This window comes from Vigna angularis, chromosome 1 (genome assembly GCF_016808095.1).
Source record: "Vigna angularis cultivar LongXiaoDou No.4 chromosome 1, ASM1680809v1, whole genome shotgun sequence".
Lineage (NCBI taxonomy): Eukaryota > Viridiplantae > Streptophyta > Magnoliopsida > Fabales > Fabaceae > Vigna > Vigna angularis.
Genome location: NC_068970.1, coordinates 61,085,413 through 61,105,137, shown reverse-complemented (window position 1 = coordinate 61,105,137; position 19,725 = coordinate 61,085,413). Strand labels below are relative to the sequence as shown.

The 19,725-nt window shown below is 33.8% G+C and overlaps 4 protein-coding genes across 4 annotated transcripts; all 4 read left to right on the top strand.

The window, feature by feature from the left end:
* The first annotated feature begins 131 nt into the window (after positions 1-131).
* LOC108346419 (LIM domain-containing protein WLIM2a) lies at positions 132-1,992 on the top strand. Its single transcript, XM_017585502.2, has 5 exons — positions 132-613; positions 763-862; positions 971-993; positions 1,114-1,203; positions 1,301-1,992. Exons 1-5 carry the CDS (start codon positions 479-481, stop codon positions 1,667-1,669), a joined length of 717 nt encoding a protein of 238 aa, XP_017440991.1. The 5' UTR covers positions 132-478; the 3' UTR covers positions 1,670-1,992.
* A 996-nt stretch (positions 1,993-2,988) lies between these two features.
* LOC108346203 (uncharacterized) lies at positions 2,989-8,802 on the top strand. The gene is made up of 14 exons (XM_017585210.2): positions 2,989-3,377; positions 3,489-4,109; positions 4,197-4,327; positions 4,407-4,524; positions 4,603-4,701; positions 4,806-5,105; positions 5,225-5,332; positions 5,438-5,509; positions 5,734-5,820; positions 6,691-6,762; positions 6,909-6,998; positions 7,626-7,733; positions 8,219-8,287; positions 8,474-8,802. The coding sequence occupies exons 1-14, from the start codon at positions 3,144-3,146 to the stop codon at positions 8,546-8,548; spliced, it is 2,184 nt and encodes a 727-aa protein (XP_017440699.1). The 5' UTR covers positions 2,989-3,143; the 3' UTR covers positions 8,549-8,802.
* Positions 8,803-11,060: 2,258 nt separating this feature from the next.
* LOC108347067 (tetraspanin-10) lies at positions 11,061-14,891 on the top strand. The gene is made up of 11 exons (XM_017586183.2): positions 11,061-11,516; positions 12,181-12,293; positions 12,391-12,445; positions 12,555-12,610; positions 13,200-13,247; positions 13,369-13,417; positions 13,504-13,587; positions 13,683-13,750; positions 13,885-14,010; positions 14,102-14,177; positions 14,545-14,891. Exons 1-11 carry the CDS (start codon positions 11,463-11,465, stop codon positions 14,608-14,610), a joined length of 795 nt encoding a protein of 264 aa, XP_017441672.1. The 5' UTR covers positions 11,061-11,462; the 3' UTR covers positions 14,611-14,891.
* A 373-nt stretch (positions 14,892-15,264) lies between these two features.
* On the top strand, positions 15,265-19,328 carry LOC108347734 (putative DEAD-box ATP-dependent RNA helicase 33). Its single transcript, XM_017587167.2, has 10 exons — positions 15,265-16,093; positions 16,458-16,564; positions 16,775-16,830; positions 16,917-17,141; positions 17,337-17,543; positions 17,635-17,721; positions 17,913-18,008; positions 18,090-18,305; positions 18,579-18,761; positions 18,990-19,328. The coding sequence occupies exons 1-10, from the start codon at positions 15,336-15,338 to the stop codon at positions 19,218-19,220; spliced, it is 2,166 nt and encodes a 721-aa protein (XP_017442656.1). The 5' UTR covers positions 15,265-15,335; the 3' UTR covers positions 19,221-19,328.
* Positions 19,329-19,725: the final 397 nt, after the last annotated feature.

Below are 19,725 nucleotides of genomic sequence, written 5' to 3'. Positions count from 1 at the left end.
CGAAACAAAATTTTCAAACGTACAATATATACAACAGTATATTAATAAAGTAAAAGAAAATGATATTTTGACCCGCTGAACCTCTTACTCATTTTTGACAAGGTGGCAGCCACGTGGAAATTAATTTTGGTTTTTGAAAAAACTTTCGGTCTGACACGTTGGCAGCATATATATAGAGTTTACTGTAATAGAGGTGTGATGTTCTCCAGAAATGGGTGGAGTTCTATAATTAGAAAACAAAATTTGTGTAGAAGCGTATTACAAAACGAAAAGATGTTTGATATCCACACATTGGATGTTTGTTACGCTAATTTCGCAGGGGACATCAACAATAAAAGGTGTTGTGTTCCTTTGGTGTTCAAGCTGAGCCCTCACCACTTCCATCTTTCGTGCTAGCTAGCTTATTTCCACCATTTCTTTCCCAGGTAATAATCTGACTAGCTAGTGCGACGAATAAATAAAAGACAAAAATAAAATAATGGCTTTCAGCGGTACCCAACAGAAGTGCAAGGCTTGCGATAAAATTGTTCACTTCGTCGAAAGCTTATCTGCCGATGGGATCTCCTATCACAAAAACTGCTTTAGATGCAGCCATTGCAATGGCCTTCTCGCGGTACATTCACTTGTTTCTTTTTACATTTTTTTATAATCACAAAACCACTTTTTCATAATAGATTATTCTACGAATTGAACAAATGTAGCATGTTGTCTGAAACCACAAGCTTTTGTTGTTTTAATACGTTGTGGTGTTTTTCGTTGCAGATAAGCAACTACTGCTCTGGCGATGGAATTTTATACTGCAAGGTGCATTATGAGCAGCTTTTCAAGGAAACTGGCTCCTACCCCAAGAAAGTCCAGTCCTGTAAAATCCTTATTTTTAACTCTGCTACCCAAATTTGTCATTAAAGGTTTTTTCTTTTTGTGATAATTCTGGGACTAATCATAATCTTGTTTCATTATTTTCAATCAGCTCCAAAGCCACCAACCGAGCTGGTATGTATTATTCTATGAAGCAATATCCTTTCTGTATATATATTTTGAAGTCGGTCATTTTATTACGGCTGCAAACAATGTCCATTTACATGGTTTTCATCGTTGTTTTATCTACCACAGAATAGGACACCAAGCAAAATTTCTGCCTTCTTCTCTGGGACTCAAGAAAAATGCTCAAAATGCAAGAAAACAGTCTATCCGTTGGAAAAGGTTTGAAAGACAAATCAATGGTGCTTTGTGAGGATTATACATGCTTCTGAGTTCTGAGTTGTGACCCTTAATTTGTTTGGTACTTTTTGTGAAACAGTTGACAGTGGAAGGTGAGTTTTACCACAAATCATGCTTCAGGTGCGCCCACGGAGGGTGTTTCCTGACTCCTTCAACCTATGCCGCTCTTGATGGCTACCTATACTGCAAGCCACACTTCTCTCAGTTGTTCAAGGAGAAGGGCAGCTACAGTTATCTGTCCAAGCAAGCTTCATTGAAGAGAACTGAAATGCTACAAGAGCAAGAGGCTGCGTCTGCGGAGAATAAGAAGACTGATGGTAATCGCTCAGAGTCGGAAGCAGAAACAGAGACAAAACCAGAGACAGAAACAGCAGAGGTAGAAGCAGAGACAGAGGCAGAGACAGAGAAAAACGAAGCTGATGAGGAACCAAACTCTGACAAAGAGTAGTAGATAAAGTGTCAGTTCAACTTGGGGACTTCACTGCTAAGTGTTTCTTTTCATGATTTGATCTTTCTGGCTATAACACAACCCCAAAACCCGAATATTTTGGGCATTTTGTTGATGCAAGGGGTTGGCTTGTCTGATTTGGGAACATTCCCACATAAGGGCTATTACAAAAGTATAATCACAAATTTGCAAACAGTTAGTGTAGACTGTAAATCGTTAAGCCTTCTGTTTTTTGGGGCATGTAGATGCCTTTATATTCGTGCCGCAGTCATTTCCTTTAATTCTGTGTTAAGAAACAGACACCAGAATAGACCAATATATTTTTATCATCTCAGTTGATCATCAATTACCATACCAATCTCTTTTTCTATACTTCATACACTACTCACCCTTTACGCTTTTACCTAATTAACCAAACCAACTATCTTTCATCAACAAACATTTCAACATTGATGTAAAAATAAGTTGCAATTTGAAGTTATCTAGTCTTAGATTATATAATATAATTTATATAATAAAAAATATTTATTATCATAGAAAAAAAAATACTTATTTCACAAGCTAGAATACAGGTTTATAATATTGAAGTAAAGTAACCTATTATATAAACACACATGATTTAAAGAACTTAATTTCATTCTCTAGTATATATTAAAATACATCATCCATAAAGTTTTATTTGCTCAATTAGACATTTTAAATAGTCTCTCTTCTCTCTTCTATTATTAAATAAATGATGGTGGGTAAAATGTTTCACTCTGCTTCTTTAAATGGTATATGTATTAAATTGGTTCATTTTATTTTATTTAAATCACTAATTCTTTTATTTTATTTTTAATTTAATTAAGTTTCAAATCTTGATAAACTTAATGTATTTAACTAAGTTTCAAATTTATTTCAAAATTCAAAATTTTCAATCAAATATTTCTTAAATTTTATTGAATGCATGTTGGCGTAATTATCATCATAACTTGTCATTTTTTTAGTAGTATTATTCACGTATTATGAAATTTAAAATTTTGTTATTAATATAAAATAATACTAATGTATGTAAAACAAGAAAAAAAACATTTTAATGCAAAAGATATTAATAAAATAATATAAATATCATATTTTTAATTTACAAGAATAATTAAATAAAATAATAAGATAAAAATTATAATCACATCATCTATTAAAAAAAATTAATAAAAAAGTATAAAAATATCGGTTCCATCGACTCACTTTAAAATACCAAATTTAAGAATATTTAAAAGTTAATTGTGGGTAAATTCATTTATTTTTAAAAATATCGTAGTATTTTATTTATTGTGTGTGGGATAACTCATTACTCCTCCTTGGCCGTTTATCCAAACCCAGTTTCCAGTGTCTCCAACTGTGAGAAGCCAAGAAGCGATTACTCATACCCTTTTCAATTCTGATGATAACAATAGTAACAGCAACCGCTGTGAACTGAAAATCAGAGCAAAATCAAATGGGTTCTCTTCCTCTCACCGGTAGTAAACCCTTCTTCACCAATCTTCATTGGTCTTCGTCACGCACAAGAACACCAACAAGAACCATTTCTCTGAAGCAGAGAATCAAGGTTTTCGCTTCACGGTCTCCAAATGAAGAAGAAAAACAATCCCCTAAACTTGACAGTTACGACCTCATGGAACTCAAGTTTGGTCGGTTAATGGGAGAAGACCCCAAGCTCACCCTTGCCAAGGTATCCTTCTTTTCAAATTTTATTTATTTTTGTATTATTATTGCGCGTAACAATGTTTATAGTTTAATCTTGTAATTGGTTCCGTGCACCATGTTATGCCTGTTGGTTTAGATAATGGGAAGAAAGGCGAATCCGGATGCTTCTTATCTTGATATTGAGAAAGCCTTTTATAAGAATGGTGGTAAAGTTGTGGAAGTAGAGGAAGTTCCATTTGAGGGCTCTAAGGGAGGGAAGTCATCAAGGAAACTGGATGACCTTGGTTTGGTGCGTCCTGTTCCTGTTAAGGGATTCCAGTTCAAATCGGATGATAACAAACCGGCATTGGAGATAAAGAAACCTGTCCGGACTGAAAATGTGGAGGGGAGTGATAGGAAGAGTAGTGTTCCCAATGTTATTCTGAGGAAGCCGACCGTGTTTAAAGATGATGACGATGCGGAAACGTTGACGTCAAGGTTGAGAATGAGGCCCAATCTGTCATTGAACATGCGGGATGAGCAAGTGAAGGAGAAGTTTAGCGACATGACGCTATTGAGGAAGCCTGAAGCACCGGTTGCCAAGAGTACTGATACGGTTGAAGAGCCTTCGTCTAATGTGGACCAAGGGAACGATGATGGTGAGTTAAATATGTTGAATGAAGAGCCGGGTTTTACATTGTTGGAGCGGCCTCACAAACCAAGCGTGAAAAAAGAAGAGGAGGAGTTTGGAGAATGGAATGCCATGGTACCAAATGATGTAGGTGTAACCTTTGTTGCTACTTGCAATATAAACTTTTTGTGATGTAAGCCTGGTTTTCTACTATTTTTTTGCTTGACTGATTAGGAATTGGAGCAGCATGAGCAGCTGGAGTTACATTGGGCGCCAAATGATTTAAATGAATCATTAGATGTAAAGTCAGTTGATTCTAGATTGGAGTTGCATGTGGATGCTGCACTGCAGGCAAAGCCAAAAAGGTATATCAAAATAGTTTAACGGTTAAGTTTATGGTTGTGATTTCAGTTTTGGTTAATTACTTGAATGCATTTTATATAGATTAGATCAATATGTTGAACAAACCTCGAAATTTGTTGAAGAGGGCACTTTCCTTGATCTTGGAGGTCAAACAAGCAATGATAATTTAGGGAATTCTGTTGATATGTCAGATTTCCAGGTCAGATTTTATGGATTATACGAGTTATTTACTTATTTCCTGACTTTGTGTTAACCTTTGTGCTCTTCAATTTTGTAGGAAAGTGAGGATGCTGATTGGACCAAGGCAGAAGGTTTGATTAAGACCGGAGACAGAGGAGATGTGGAACTAGTAAGCTGCAACACCAAAGGTTTCATTGTAAGTACTTAGGAAGCAGTATGACGGACTTTAATTTCTAAATAAAAAAACAGTTTCTTAGTCTTAGATTGGTTTTTTAATAACTCAGTGAAACCATTTTACAGGTTTCTTTTGGTTCCTTGGTAGGATTTCTGCCATACCGTAATCTTAGTTCGAAATGGAAGTTCTTAGCTTTTGAGACTTGGTTAAAACAGAAGGGCTTGGATCCATCAATATACAAGCAAAACTCAGGCACTATTACAAGTTTTGATACTGATATTAAGATTTTTTCTCCGGATTCTCCTCCATCTCTGGAGATTGATGGTAAAGTTGAAGATAAAATTTCACCAGATATGAAATTGGAAGATCTGCTAAGGATTTATGACCAGGAGAAAAATAGGTTCTTATCATCGTTTATTGGACAGGTTTGGTGTTTAAACATACATGCACTGCCCAAATATGTTCCTCAAATTTTATGTTAAGAGACGGAAGTTGAATGTTGCCTGATCTTATTTTTAAGATATCAATAGTTTGTGTTTTGCAGAAACTTAAGGCAAATGTGTTAGTGGCAGACAGAAAAATAAGAAAGCTCATATTCTCTCTAAGGCGGAAAGAGAGTGAAGAATTAGTTGAGAAGAAGAGAAATCTCATGGTAAATGCTTTAGTAAGAATAGCATTCTTAAATTAGCATGGAGCATGCTTGCTTATTCAATGAAATGAAGTGTTATTCTGATTTATTCTATGTTTCTTATGACAGGCTAGACTTCAAGTTGGGGATATAGTGAAATGCCGCATCCAGAAAATAGCTTACTTTGGAATTTTTGTTGAGGTATATACAACATTTAAAGTCGTTATGTTAGTATTTTGGAGTTCAGTTTCACTAGCATATTTAGCTTTACATCACTTATTCCAGTGGAATTGCCTTGTTTGGCCTGTTTATTGAGCCAAGCAGTAAGCACCTGGATACTCTTTTTAGCCCTTTCATAGAATCGGAGTTTATAATGGTGATGAAAAAATTCTAAATATTGATGTGATTATTACTTATTACTGTAGGTTGAAGGAGTTTCTGCACTAATTCATCAGTCTGAATTATCCTGGGATGCCACTGTGAACCCTGCATCGTATTTTAGGATTGGTCAGGTATTTTCCTTCCTACTTGACAATTTGACAAATTAATAAAGTAGGGAATGGTTTTCAACAACTAAATAATAATTATGTGTGCCTCCACCAACATGTTTACTTTTTTTCTTCCGGACATTGCAGTCTATTTTCAATGCTTTCAAAATAGATGCATGAATAAACTATTCAACGGTGCAAGTTGTTGGTGGATGTACAAAGATAATTTGATTGTATCTGTTTGCAGTGTTAATTAGCAGGTGGTATACTGGATTGGGTCTAGATATAATACAAACCCACCCCATCCCACCAATTGATCAAATATAATCCAACGCTATCGATGGTAGATTAGATCTAATAATAAAAAAGGCAGAAATCCAACCTAATTCAAACCGAGATTTTTTGTTGAATTGAGGGATTGGTCTGTCCAAACTCAACCCGGCATGATCCTTGTTGGGTTTACACGTGACTGACAAGTAATGCCAAGGAGAAAGAGGGTGGTAGTGATGTTGAATATACTTTTAAAGATAAACTCATGGTTATAATCTTTATGTACACACACACTACTCAAAAGAGAACATTTTTTTACAATGACAAGTTGTAAATATAAGTATTTATACTTACAATGTAAACATGCAATGTTATTAGAAATAACATAGCTAGAAAAAAAAAAACTAAATATAGATGGTGCTAACTTTTTCAACATTTTTCATCAACATCATCTCCCTTCTTTCTAACTTTGTTTAATTAAGAGCAGAACTTTCCAAATTTGCTAGCAAACAAACTACATGAATGGTTTTATATCTAATAGATGAAGTTGATAAAAGTACCCTTGATATTTGAACTGTTTATAGTTTTACTTTGTATTTATTTTAACCTTACTTTTTGTTCCAGGTTCTGGAGGCAAAAGTTCACCAATTAAACTTTTCTCTTGAGCGCATACTTTTATCATTAAAGGAGGTCACGGTAATTTTCTTTATCTATTTTGTTATTTACACAAGGTCTCCCTTGCATTAGGGAAAAATTATGGAGATTATTTTGACAAAGTCCTCTTAGATCAAACAGTATTTATACACTTTATTATTTATCAAATCATTGTCTTCTTATGACAGCCTGATCCATTAATCAATTCCTTAGAGGCTATAATTGGGGATCATGACCCCTTAGATGGGAGATTGGAAGCAGCTCAAACAGATGTAGAGGTAATCTTCATATGAAATAGTAGAAGTCATTTTAATTACCAAAGTATGCCCGTTATATTGATTGAATAGTTGCTGTGCTCTAGGACTTTATTTGTCAGTAGTTTAGCAGCTAACAACAGGCTTCAAATAATTCTATTTACAGGTGTTGATATTATAGTATCTTAAATCTCCTTGTTGGCTTTTGAAGTTTACTTTATGTCGATTGCTTGTGCTCTGGTCCTCATGTGACAAAACTCAAGTCAAAACTTCCTTCACAACAATGTGACAAAATAAATAATATAGAAGATAAGAATGAACTATATTGTTTTTCTTGTAGTAGGAATCATTCAGACATTCTTAGAGATTATATCTGCTGGCTAATAATAAGTATCCTACTATTCTTTTTCTGTTATGACATAATTCAATCAATCAAGCTGACGGTAGTGACTGTCCAAGGTTTTAAAATCTAGATTGAGTTCTTGCAATTATGTTTTATATGCATAATAATTTCATTTCAGTCACATGAGAGAAAGAATAATGCTTGCCATACAATGAAACTTAAATACGTATGTTATGTTTGTTTTATTGTCCAGATGGATTATTTGGCTTGACATGACTAATCATCAAATTATACTCATTTTTTGACAGTGGCCTGAAGTGGAATCCCTTGTTGAAGAATTGCAAAAGATTGAGGGAGTCCAGTCTGTTTCAAAAGGCCGTTTTTTCAGAAGCCCCGGTTTGGCTCCAACTTTTCAGGTATGGATACATATATTCGACCTTTGAATAATGTTCTTTATTATTTTCTTTAAAATGAGTTTTAGCTCAGTATTTGATCTGTCAGAACTCCACAGAAGTTACAATTTGCATTATGGATTTTGCATGTTGTTTGTGGAAGGCCAATAAAGATTCAAATTATCAATCAACAGACAGAATTTTCTTTTGGCTATATTATTAGGTTCTTTGTTGATAATGTAATAATGACGTCTGGTATTCAGCTAGAAGGTCGTTCTGGAAAAAAAGAAATCCCATTTAGTTTCCTTTTTCATTTTCCTTAGTCATGCGATTGCTTGTTATTGTTTTTGAGCAGCTGGTAGACATTCTTGTATACAGACAAGACAAATGCTTAGTTCTCCCAAACCTATTACCAGCTATATTTTTATTAATAGTTTGTTCTCGACGCTGTTTAATAATTTTTAGCTAACTCAAGTTGTTTATCTGTATGGAAACCAATACCGTACCAGGTTTATATGGCATCCATATTTGAGGATCAATACAAGTTACTAGCTCGATCGGGAAATAAAGTACAAGAGGTAATGAATGATGTCGGTTTTGTTTTAATATCTCGTTAAAAAGGTTTTTGCTGTATATGTTTCTTCTGGTCTCTCTTTTTCTTTCTTTTCTCTATATTGTTCTAGATGCAGATGAATTACTTAAGACACTCATCTAGACATATTCACAGTATAGTCTAACCCTGATCAACGAATAATTTTGGGCAGGTGATAGTTCAAACATCTTTGGATAAAGAAAGGATGAAATCAGCTGTTCTGACATGTGCAAACAGAGTGGAATAATTGTGGATTAATTTGTGACAGCAAGCCTTTTTTGGTTGCTTGCATTTTTATGATTGTACGTTCTTCTGGGGTGTGCAGGCTGCAATTTAAGGAGCATTTCAAGATACTACTCTATACAAAAGCATTGGTGGAAGGATAGTAATTTTATTTCTTGTAAAAAAGTAGTGATAAAGGCATATTCCTACCTTTTTGGTGGTGAGAAGAAGTGGTTGGTCAACGATAAAGGAAATATAAATCCTTTTTCTCTTGGCTCAGTGGTATCATTTCATGATTGCTTTTTGCTACCGCGACCACTTGAGAAATTGTTGATAATTGATTTAATTAAAAATTAAAATAAAAATTGATTTAAAAAATTAATGTTTTTGTATTTTATTTTTTAACTGGTAAATATGTAATAGTATTGGAACTTAAATTATTATATTTATAAATTAATTTTTGTTATTAATTATAATAAAACAATTTAACATATAAGTAAAATAATTATTATCATTTATATAATTAAAAAAATTAATTAATTAATTAAAAGTTTGTAAAATATTTACAGGATTAAATATATTTTTAATATTATTTATATATAAATAAATTAAAAATTAAGAAAAATTTGGGGCTTGTTTGTCACTTCGTCAACCTATCCTTTTGACCTGTTTTTTACGGATTAACGACTGATGGAACAAAATTGAGTTGGATTAGTTTGTTTTATCACTATTATAATTATTAAACATTATATTTTCATAAATTATATTTTTATAAATATGATAACCACTGTGTTATCATTAGATCATAAAATGATTTTAATATGTTTATGAGAAAATTATTTTCTTGTTCAAGATAAAAATAAAATAAAATGAGGTATTAATGCTTTTCTACATTGAAACCTAAAAATAATTTTGAAAACTCAACATTTGAATACCATATTTTTAAATATGCATTCTCAAAAAATGTTTTTTTAGAACTTTATTTTAACCTCATGAGATCAATAACTTACCGGATATTACTAATAGTCTTTATAAATTTTATTATTTAAAACAATTTCTATTAGTATTTTTAATGATACGGCACATGCTGGGTAATCTTAAAATCGTCAATAACACTTACCAAAAGCATAGTAAAAACAATAGTAATGGGACATAATTAAATACATGTTACAGCATAATGGAGTAAAAAATGGATATACCTTTTAAAAATTAAAATTTGTAAGTAATAAATTCAAAAGAATACACGCAGAAGCTAAATTAATTTTGATTATATTTAAAATTAGGTAAAGCGTAGTTTGATTCCTTTTTAATTCTTTTTAATTCCCGATTACGGTCTTTCTAATTTTAAGAAAAGTAACAATTTCAATCTAATCTTCCATTGATTATAGTTTACTTTGTTTTATGTTTAACTTAATTAAATGTTTTTTTATAGTATAACTAATAAAACATGTTACGTTTAAGTTCGATTGGATAAAAGTTAACAAAACAAAACAAGTGAAGTTATGAATTTGACAGGGTTGTAAATTTTCTAAAGCAAACTAAAATAATGAAAAAGAAAAACAGAAGGATCAAAATATGGGATAGAAAAAATTAAAGAGAGCCAAATCTGTAATTTCCCTTTTGCAAGAAAGAAAATGTTTAAATTCATTAGAAATATGAAATTCGGAAAATAGCTTTTGTGATGTTTGGTTTACTTTCCAAAACTAACAGTCCCTCAAAAATGGTATTTAGTCAAGTTTTTTCTCAACGGAGTTCTGTTCTAATTTTTTATAAATTAAAATGTAAATTTTATTGGAAATTATTAAATCACACGTGATGACAGTACTCTTAGGAATATTTTCCGGTAATGAAACAAATACTTTGTAATATTTAAGAATTTTCATTTTAAGATTTATAATTAGAAAAATCATGAAAAAATTTATATTAAAGAAAACTTATCTTTAAAGTATCTTTTTGCGGAAAGATAAAAAAATGAATGGAAACAGAAAAAATAAATACAAACATGTGAAAAATAAAATGAAAGTAAGAGTGCTTATTAAAAAAAAAAAGAAAAAGTAGATAAGTGAATAATAAGTAAGAGAAAAATGAAAATAAGATATAAAATCTATTTTTTTCCCTTTCAAGCAAATACATCAACATTTTCTTTCAACCAGTTTTTTTTTTATTATTTCTCTTCTAACAATTAATAATGGTTAACAAATTATGAAAAAAATTCATAGCAATTAAGAATTCTAATATTTATTTAAACTTAAATAAACAAGTGAAATTCAAATTTCCGACTTGCCAAATACTGGAACATGTCTGTCTTATTCCACTGAAGTAATCCTCGAGATTTTAACAATATTTTAACCACAGTCCCACAAATTTATCCTGGTTAGAACAATGATAATTTTATTAGTTTAGTTACTGGTCAACAAAACTGAATTATGTCTTGAAAAGAACGAATTAGACAGTGCCTTATATGCACCTGGTTCCAGGGTTTTGAACAAACAGCATGCATGGGTGACCGTTGTACTGGGAATGTGTGACCACAAGTTTGAATTCTCTCCATAACTATAGACAGCTTTCATTTCTTTTCATTTTTAATTAGAAAATAAAAAAGACAGCTTTTTTTGGTGTGGTTTGGGACAGCGTTGTGTTGTGTTTGGTGTGAATAACATAGCATCGGGTATCGTGTCGTAAAGTGTTGGGTTTCTTAGCGTACACCGTGTGCCGCATCTTCATCGCACATAATGCACCTGCTTCTCCATTATGCTTCATCATTTGAATGAACCCTTTTTCTCCATACCATTCGCTTCCCTTTTGTTACCCTTAGTGAATGATTTCTCTTTGTTTCCACAACTTGTAGAAACAAAAACTGAATTCTTTTGAATAAAGTACAAATTCTAAGATAGACCAAGAATATTCAGACACTCCAAGTTTTCCCTCTTCGGAAGAAAATGGGAATGGGAACTAGCACCTTTGTTACTAGATGGATCAACTTTCTCACCATGGTAATGCTGTTTGATTCCTACTGCGATTGAGTTTTCCTGTTCATTTTTTTTTCAGTTCAATTTTTGGGTTTGTCTGTTCCTTTTTTTCTCTTACTTTCACTTTGTGTACTGTCTTATATTCACGTGCTTTTTACTGTTGTTCTTGCATACCCTTCGTTAGTTTTCTCTTGAACTTGTTCCAAAGATACGATTTTTAGCTGTCGACTTTGCCTGCTGTTCACAGTTACTGCTTTATTTCCCTAGCTGTTTATTTGTGTACTGAAGATGAAAAACACAACTGAGACCCAAATGCAACTTATTTCTGTTTTATAAAAGCTGCTTTTAGTTTTCAAAATGCAACTAAATAATATTGTTTAACCAAATGGTGTAGGATGCAAGGCTCAAAGCAGTGTGTAATCGGGGAAGATGAAAACAGAAAAAGATGAGAAAACATCTCCAGCTGTTTTTATTTTCTGGTTTGCTAAAGAACTTGTTTTGGAAACAATTTTCAAAACATAATAGATTTTATATGAGAATCTGATTGATTTGTGGTATGGAAATGTTGTTGAAAACAATTTTCAAACCTAAAAAGTGAGAAGGGAATCAAACAGGCTGCAAGTATTTTATTATCATTGCTTTTACGATTTGTGATTGTTTATGCTGATTTCTTGTTCACCTTGCGCAGCTTTTGGCCATTGTTGTGATAATTTTTGGAGTGTGGATGAGCACTCATCATGATGGCTGCAGAAAGTCTCTCACTTTGCCTGTGATAGGCCTCGGAGCAGTTATTTTCTTGATGTCAGCTTTGCATTCTATATGATTTTGATGCCTTTATTTCTCTTTTGAATATTTTCTGCTAATGCGTTGTCTTCTCTCATGTTTCTTTGTTGTGCAGATCTGTAGTTGGCTTTTTGGGTGCCCTGAAAGACATTTCCATACTCTTATGGGTTGTATCCTTATTTCTTATTAGATGCACTATTTTTAAGATGGTTACATCAGATAATAATAATAGAAATAAATTTTGGATTCTGGGTAACATCCTTGACAATGTACTTGCAGTATCTGATTTCGCTGTTCATTGTCTTGGTGGGAATCCTGGTCTTCACAGTATTGGTGTAAGTATGCAGTTTGGTTGACAATGCGATTTTGTTCTCATTATCATTTGTCGTTTTTTTTTTGTTAAATATAAGCTGTCTTTGTCATGTTTATGTTTAGAGGCTCATATACTGGCCGTAAAAAGTCTTTAACATATTTGTATTTCAGCTCTTCTTTGCTTTATTGGTATGTTCATTAGGCCAATTTGTTCTTTGAATTTAATACCTTGGCAGTTCATGGTACATATATGCGACATTATCCTTATTGTTTTAGCAGCAGTAGGTTACTTAGAATCTGTGTAACATATCAGTATCATTTGCAATTAATTTTGTAAAAGAAACTGTGAAAACGCTCAAGGCTCATGCCTCCACTAACAAAATCTAACACATCAAGAACTAAGATTTGTTGATAGAAAAGACATTTGCTCTAGTAACTAAGTTTGTAGATGAGTTGTTTGATGTTTCATTGATGGTTATCCTTCTTTGTTTGTTCCACTGGTGACATGAGTGGCATTTCAAAACTTGCATTTTTCTTAAGCAAGCTTCACTGTCTCTTCTTGTGTGGATAGACGTTTAGATCTTATGTAACGCTCTGCCATTATTATGTCAGGTTCATCGTCACCAACAATGGATCAGGTCATAGCGTGACTGGCTTGAGGTAAGGAATCAAGTATTTCATTTATGTAGATATATTATGATCCTTGATATTTGAAATGGTGACAATTCCATGATATATGTGATGTGATGAAAGATCAATGACAACCTTCTTATCTGCTTAGGTATAAGGAGTATCAGCTTCAGGATTTTAGTTCTTGGTTTCTCAAAGAGGTAAACACTTTTGTCAACATGGAGAACTGTTGTGCACAGTAACACCTCAACATCCAAAAGCTTGAAGTTTCTATCTTTTGTTTTAGTTAAACAATTCTCATAATTGGGAGAGATTGAAGGTTTGTCTTGTCAAATCTGAAGACTGCAATAACCTATCCAAAAAATATAAGGTGTGACCTATACTATTCCATTGAATTTAAATCTTCTACAACAAAAAGAAAAAAAAAACTGTGATTAATACCTTTTCAATTTTCCTGTTATGCAGACTCTTAAACAATATAAATCAGCTAAATTGACGCCAATTGAAGCTGGTTGCTGCCGTCCACCTTCTCAGTAGGTTCTATTCTCGGACTGTTTGTTTCATAGCTTACTCAAATGCATTTCAATAGGGTATAGTTTATTTTTCAGATAAGAAAATGAGTGCATATTTCTGATATGGTTTTAAGTTGGGGTTTTTTCTAACTCAGGTGTGGATATCCTGCTGCAAATGCATCCTACTATGACTTGACTTTTCATCCAGTTAGCCCCAACAATGACTGCAAGCGATACAAAAATTCTCGAGCCATCAAATGCTATGACTGTGACTCTTGCAAGTAAGCATGACCATCCTCCATTTCTGCTTTTCTAGATCAGTAAAATATTGTCTCACTGCCATTTTTTGTTTGTCCTCAATCTTCAATCCAGGGCTGGTGTAGCACAATACATGAAAACCGAGTGGCGAGTTGTTGCTATATTTAATGTTGTTTTATTTGTTGTCTTGGTAAGGCAAACATTCTTACCCTTTTCTCTAATAACACGACAATCAGAGAAGGTGTTCAATTCGATCCACTTTTGTTATGTCATTTTTCAAACCTTGGATAAACTTTTCTATAAACATGTATGTTGAGTTTTTTTATAAATCAAAATAAACTTTTTAACTAACTTCACTTCTGGAAAAGTTAAATGAGAAAAAAAGAACTTATAACTTAATTGTTTTAGAAGTTAGTTTTAGTTTACGTTGGAAACTCGATTCATTTGACCTTGTTTTTCTTGTTTTAGGAATGTTAATAGAGAAAATTGTTCAGTTTTATACCTCAAATAAGGTAAACAATTTTGAAGTGTAATGGCGTTGTTTTGGTGCAATGCAGTCAATTGTATACTTTGTGGGATGCTGCGCGAGACGAAATGCAGCCAGAAGGCATTCTAAAGCTTGAATGGAACCCGCATGAAGCCATCATCATAATGCTTTTTCAATTTTGAAGGAGAAAATCAGTGAAACTTCCTAAATTCGTGTTATCTTTACAGGACCCCTTGATGGGATTCGTGTTAGCTTGAATGTGAACACCATCACTTCAATTGTTAATATCTTTGATGTTATTATTTGATTTGATGTGAATAGAAAATCCAAAATTATCAAACATTGAGGTGGTTACGATGTCTTGTTCGTTTGCTTATTAGATAATAAGAGAAGACAAATAACCTTTTATCTATTCAACGTATTTCACAGCAGCATAAGATTCGTGTTAAGGAAATTAAATTACGTTTAAATCCCATCTTACGATTGGTTGTATAAGATTAAATTACGTTTAAATCCCATCTTTCAAACGGTGATGGCTGATTCCTGCAACATTAGTTTTAGTTGTTAAAAAAATGAACATAAATATGGTAAAAATATAACAAGTGTGACTTATTTGTGTTTGTTTAAAACTTTATTCTGTTAATAATTTCCTATATTTATTTATCATATTGTATTATATTATTTAGAATATTAGGATTTTTTTTTATCTTGAAATTAATATAAATAATTCGATACCATGCTTGGTTTGATTTAGGATTTAATCATATTCTTTATAAACCCTTTATCAAAGAAATAAAACCCCAGTTTGGTTTGGCTGCTGAAACTAAAACCTTGTAGTGGTCGTGCTTGTTTCTTCCAGCGATGTGGGCTTGGATGCTTGGTGAAGGGCGTAGGGCGGTGTCCGAGGTGGCGTGCACCTACAACTGGGTGGCGCTCCGACACATGGGTGGCGGTCCGAGAACCTTTCCAGGCGGCGTGAACAAGTGGAAGTGGAAGCGCATGCACGCGAAACGCGCAGGAGACAAACAAAAGAGACTCATCGAGCAAGAGAAGCAGCTCTACGAGGCTCGCATTCGCTCCCACATCCGTTCCACCCTCTCCCCCGACCACCACTCTGCCGCCGCCGCCACCCATCGCCCTTTATCCCCTAACGACCACGTCAAAGCCCTCGCGGACCGCTTCGTCAAAGAAGGGGCCCAAGATCTCTGGAACACTAACGACGGTCCCCTGACTCCGAACCCGACACCGAACCCAACACCGAACCCAATATCGAACCCAAACCTTAATTTTCGCCCCAAACATTCTAGGGCCTACCGTTCAGTTCCCGAGGTTAGGAACAACCGTGTCGGGGCCCACAAGTATAGGTTTTGGCGGAAAGGTAGTGACGATTCTTCTTCCGGTGAGAGCGAGAGTGAGAATGAGAATGAATTGAGTTTGAAGACGGGTAGTAGTGCTTCTTTGGGGGAGTATGATGTGAAGAGAGAGAAGAGAGTGGTGCCTAAGAAATCTGAAGAAGTTGAGTTTATTAGACATGAACTTATTAAGCGGAAGTTGAGACAGATTGAGGAGCAAGAGATTGAGAAACAACACAGCTATGAAAGTATTCTAAGCAACACAAGGTGGTCTTACTTTGCTAGTATGGATTTTTCTTTACGCTGATAATAGAAAGCCAATTTTCTTTGAGTATTTATGATTGATTAGAGCATACACACCTATAGATTGTGGGACGGATGGTAATGCAAATTGAACAGGGTATTGATAGATGCATGCAAGTTTTAAAGTTTTAATTTAATTGTGATTATTGACATTGCTGGAAATTACGGATATAGCTACAATGGTGGTTTTAGACACCCCACAAACCTTGACATTGGGACAAAAACCAGGCCATTTTAAATCCTGGGATCGGTATAAAATGGTTGGTTGTTTTGTCGGACAGCAGTACTGCAATGGGTAATTTAGATGTTTTGTATTTTTTTTTTGTAGATTTGATGAGTGCGGTATATCACCGCAAACTGTCAAGGCACTTTCTTCAGCTGGTTATGTTCATATGACACGGGTACAAGAGGCTAGCCTCTCGATTTGCCTTGAGGGTATGTTGCCTTTTTCTTCCAGATTTGATTTTCGCAGCTGGGTGGTCAATCCACTTTCTATTTTCCATTTATAGTTGTTGTTATGACTATCTCTTGTTCATCTTACTAGAGTTGTGTACGTTAATGTTCCAGTTCGAGTCTTTTGCTTGTTATTGTAAGATGACTATTTTATTTGATTTCGATCATGATTTTAGCTATGTTGAACTGCAGGCCTGGATGCTTTAGTCAAATCTAAAACTGGCACAGGAAAAAGTGTAGCTTTTTTGGTATACCCTACATTTTTAATATTGTTTTATCATACTATGTTTTGTTTTGAATTTTTTTTTCTATCAATGATGTTGAGTGCAAACAGCTTCCTGCTATTGAAACAGTTCTGAAAGCTATGAGTAGCAGTACATCTCAACGGGTCCCCCCAATATATGTTCTTATTCTCTGCCCTACAAGAGAACTTGCTAGTCAAATTGCCGCTGTAGCGAAAGTTTTGCTGAAATATCAAGATGGCATTGGGGTGCAGACTCTTGTTGGAGGCATACGATTTAAAGTTGACCAAAAACGCCTCGAATCAGATCCATGCCAGGTTTTATGTTATATATAAAATTATTTATGTTTCCTATTATCTGGCTTCTGGCCTAGTGTAGGTGTTTTCTTGGTGGGCAAGGGTAGGGGGGAAAGGAAAAAACAGAAGAGAAGAGATGTTACTGATTGTGTAATAAAATCGTCATTCAAAGTACAAAAACAATGCATTTTACATTCCTTGTATCAATTTTTGCAGATACTTGTTGCTACACCTGGTAGGTTGCTGGATCATATTGAGAATAAGTCTGGAATATCTCTGCGATTAATGGGCTTGCGGATGCTTGTACTTGATGAAGCTGATCATTTACTCGACCTGGGATTTAGAAAGGATGTAGAAAAAATTGTGGATTGTCTGCCCCGTCAAAGGCAATCTTTACTGTTTTCTGCAACCATACCAAAGGAGGTTAGGTTAGATTTTTTTATTTTTATAATTAATCTTTAATCTTAGGTTCTTTGTTCTGTCAACAGTGATGCTGATGCTTAAAAATATTTAGGTACGTCGCATATCCCAGCTTGTTTTGAAAAGGGAACACAAGTATGTTGATACAGTTGGAATGGGTTGCGTGGAAACTCCTGTTAAGGCAAGTTACAACAACCATTGTCACACTCTAAAAATTGCACATGTAAATTAGATATTTAAATGACTTCAAGAGCCTCAGGTTATATACATTTTTTCTTGTTGGGGAAGAGGGGGTTACCATTATAATTTTTGAATTTTTTAAAACTGTTATTGATTTAATGATTGTATGGTTGTTCTGGTTTGCCATCACAGGTGAAGCAATCTTATCTCGTTGCTCCTCATGAGTCACATTTTCAATTAGTGCATCATATTCTGAAGGAGCATATCTTGCAAACACCTGATTATAAGGTTAGTAATACATATGCTGTTTCAGATTTTGAATTGTTTTGTTATATACTTTATGATTTTGACTCATAGATTTGCCTACAGGTTATTGTATTCTGTATAACTGGAATGGTGACCTCACTCATGTATAACCTTCTTCGGGAAATGAAAATGAATGTGAGGGAGATGCATTCTCGAAAACCTCAGCTCTATCGTACTCGTATATCAGATGAGTTCAAGGAATCCAAACAATTGATTCTTGTCTCATCTGATGTTTCATCACGGGGAATGAATTATCCTGATGTCACCTTAGTCATACAGGTATACTTACATACTTTACTCGCGTTTTTCTGTACTTGGGATGTTTGAAATTTTCTTCCTTTTTTTCTCATTTTTGATTTGTGAGGGTAAATTAACTACTGAAACAAAGTTCCTTATGAGACTGTCAATTGTTTCTTGCTGAAAATATCAAGCGAAAGGTAGATTTCTAGCCAATGATTCCATCAGGAACTACTTATTGGTTCATGTGTGAAATCTAGGTGGATGTAGTGCACACTTCACTTTTTATTAATAGTGTGTCTAAATGGAATCCAGGTGGGAATTCCTTCTGACCGTGAACAATACATACACCGCCTTGGAAGAACAGGTCGAGAAGACAAAGAAGGGGAAGGCATATTGTTGATTGCTCCATGGGAAAAGTACTTTTTAGAAGAAATTAAGGATCTACCTTTACAGGAATTTCCCTTACCTGACATACATCCACAGGCAAAACTTAAGGTACATTTCTTGCTGTTGTTCTCATTCTCATGTATACAAAATTTTGGTTTTTATGCCATATATATATACACACACACACACGCATATATATGTTTTGTTCCACAAAATTCATACTGTGTCCTGACATAATTTTGATTACTCCATGTTTATTTTGAGCATGGCTTTGCACGGGCACTATCTAGAATATGTACATAAGTTAACCGGAATTTTTGTCTATGATCGTTGCAGATTGAGAATTCGATGGCAAAGATTGATAATGACATCAAAGAAGCTGCTTATCATGCTTGGCTTGGTTATTACAACTCTATCAGGGAAATTGGGAGGGAAAAGAGCACTGTAGCTGAGCTGGCAAACCGATTTTCTGAATCAATTGGTTTACAGAGGCCTCCTGCTCTCTTCCGAAAAACTGCTATAAAAATGGGTTTGAAAGACATTCCTGGTATTAGAATTCGTAAATAGTTCAGCTGTCGGCATAAATTGGAAAGTTATAGAGATATACTAGCGGCATGGGACAATGTCGTTGAATTTTGTTTCCTGATTATTCAATTTGTACTAATTATTTAGTAATGGCTCGAAAGCTCATTTATCAACACACATCAGGCCTATGTGCAACTTTTTTTAAGTAAAAATAAAACGGATTCATAGATCTGAAGGTGAAAAAAAGTATAATTTTATATTCATTAATTTATAACTAAGAAAAAAATTTCAATTATGTAATTTAGAATGTATTTTTGGATTGTATAATTTAAAATTTCATATATAATTACATAACATTAAAAAAGCATTGAAAAAAAATTGAATTGTGTACTCTAGAATATAATTTTTTTTCATTATTGAATGTGTAATTTGAAGTCTTTTCAATAAAATTTATCAAATAATATTTGACATTTTTCACATCTATAAAAGTACATGAAAAAACTATAAAGACAAAGAAAACCAAGGACCTCATAAAGTGACTAGTTTG

What these genes read in the sequence shown, in the direction of transcription:
- LOC108347734 (XM_017587167.2), top strand. Translation starts at nt 15,336, where the DNA reads ATGTGGGCTTGGATGCTTGGTGAAGGGCGTAGGGCGGTGTCCGAGGTG. An exon ending in GAAAAAGTGTAGCTTTTTTG is followed by an intron (nt 16,831 to 16,916) that starts GTATACCCTACA and finishes GAGTGCAAACAG; the next exon opens with CTTCCTGCTATTGAAACAGT. An exon ending in TCGAATCAGATCCATGCCAG is followed by an intron (nt 17,142 to 17,336) that starts GTTTTATGTTAT and finishes CAATTTTTGCAG; the next exon opens with ATACTTGTTGCTACACCTGG.
- LOC108347067 (XM_017586183.2), top strand. Translation starts at nt 11,463, where the DNA reads ATGGGAATGGGAACTAGCACCTTTGTTACTAGATGGATCAACTTTCTC. An exon ending in GGAGCAGTTATTTTCTTGAT is followed by an intron (nt 12,294 to 12,390) that starts GTCAGCTTTGCA and finishes TTTGTTGTGCAG; the next exon opens with ATCTGTAGTTGGCTTTTTGG. An exon ending in TATGACTGTGACTCTTGCAA is followed by an intron (nt 14,011 to 14,101) that starts GTAAGCATGACC and finishes TCTTCAATCCAG; the next exon opens with GGCTGGTGTAGCACAATACA.
- LOC108346203 (XM_017585210.2), top strand. Translation starts at nt 3,144, where the DNA reads ATGGGTTCTCTTCCTCTCACCGGTAGTAAACCCTTCTTCACCAATCTT. An exon ending in CCAAGCTCACCCTTGCCAAG is followed by an intron (nt 3,378 to 3,488) that starts GTATCCTTCTTT and finishes CTGTTGGTTTAG; the next exon opens with ATAATGGGAAGAAAGGCGAA. An exon ending in TATCATTAAAGGAGGTCACG is followed by an intron (nt 6,763 to 6,908) that starts GTAATTTTCTTT and finishes TTCTTATGACAG; the next exon opens with CCTGATCCATTAATCAATTC.
- LOC108346419 (XM_017585502.2), top strand. Translation starts at nt 479, where the DNA reads ATGGCTTTCAGCGGTACCCAACAGAAGTGCAAGGCTTGCGATAAAATT. An exon ending in ATTGCAATGGCCTTCTCGCG is followed by an intron (nt 614 to 762) that starts GTACATTCACTT and finishes TTTTCGTTGCAG; the next exon opens with ATAAGCAACTACTGCTCTGG. An exon ending in CAGTCTATCCGTTGGAAAAG is followed by an intron (nt 1,204 to 1,300) that starts GTTTGAAAGACA and finishes TTTGTGAAACAG; the next exon opens with TTGACAGTGGAAGGTGAGTT.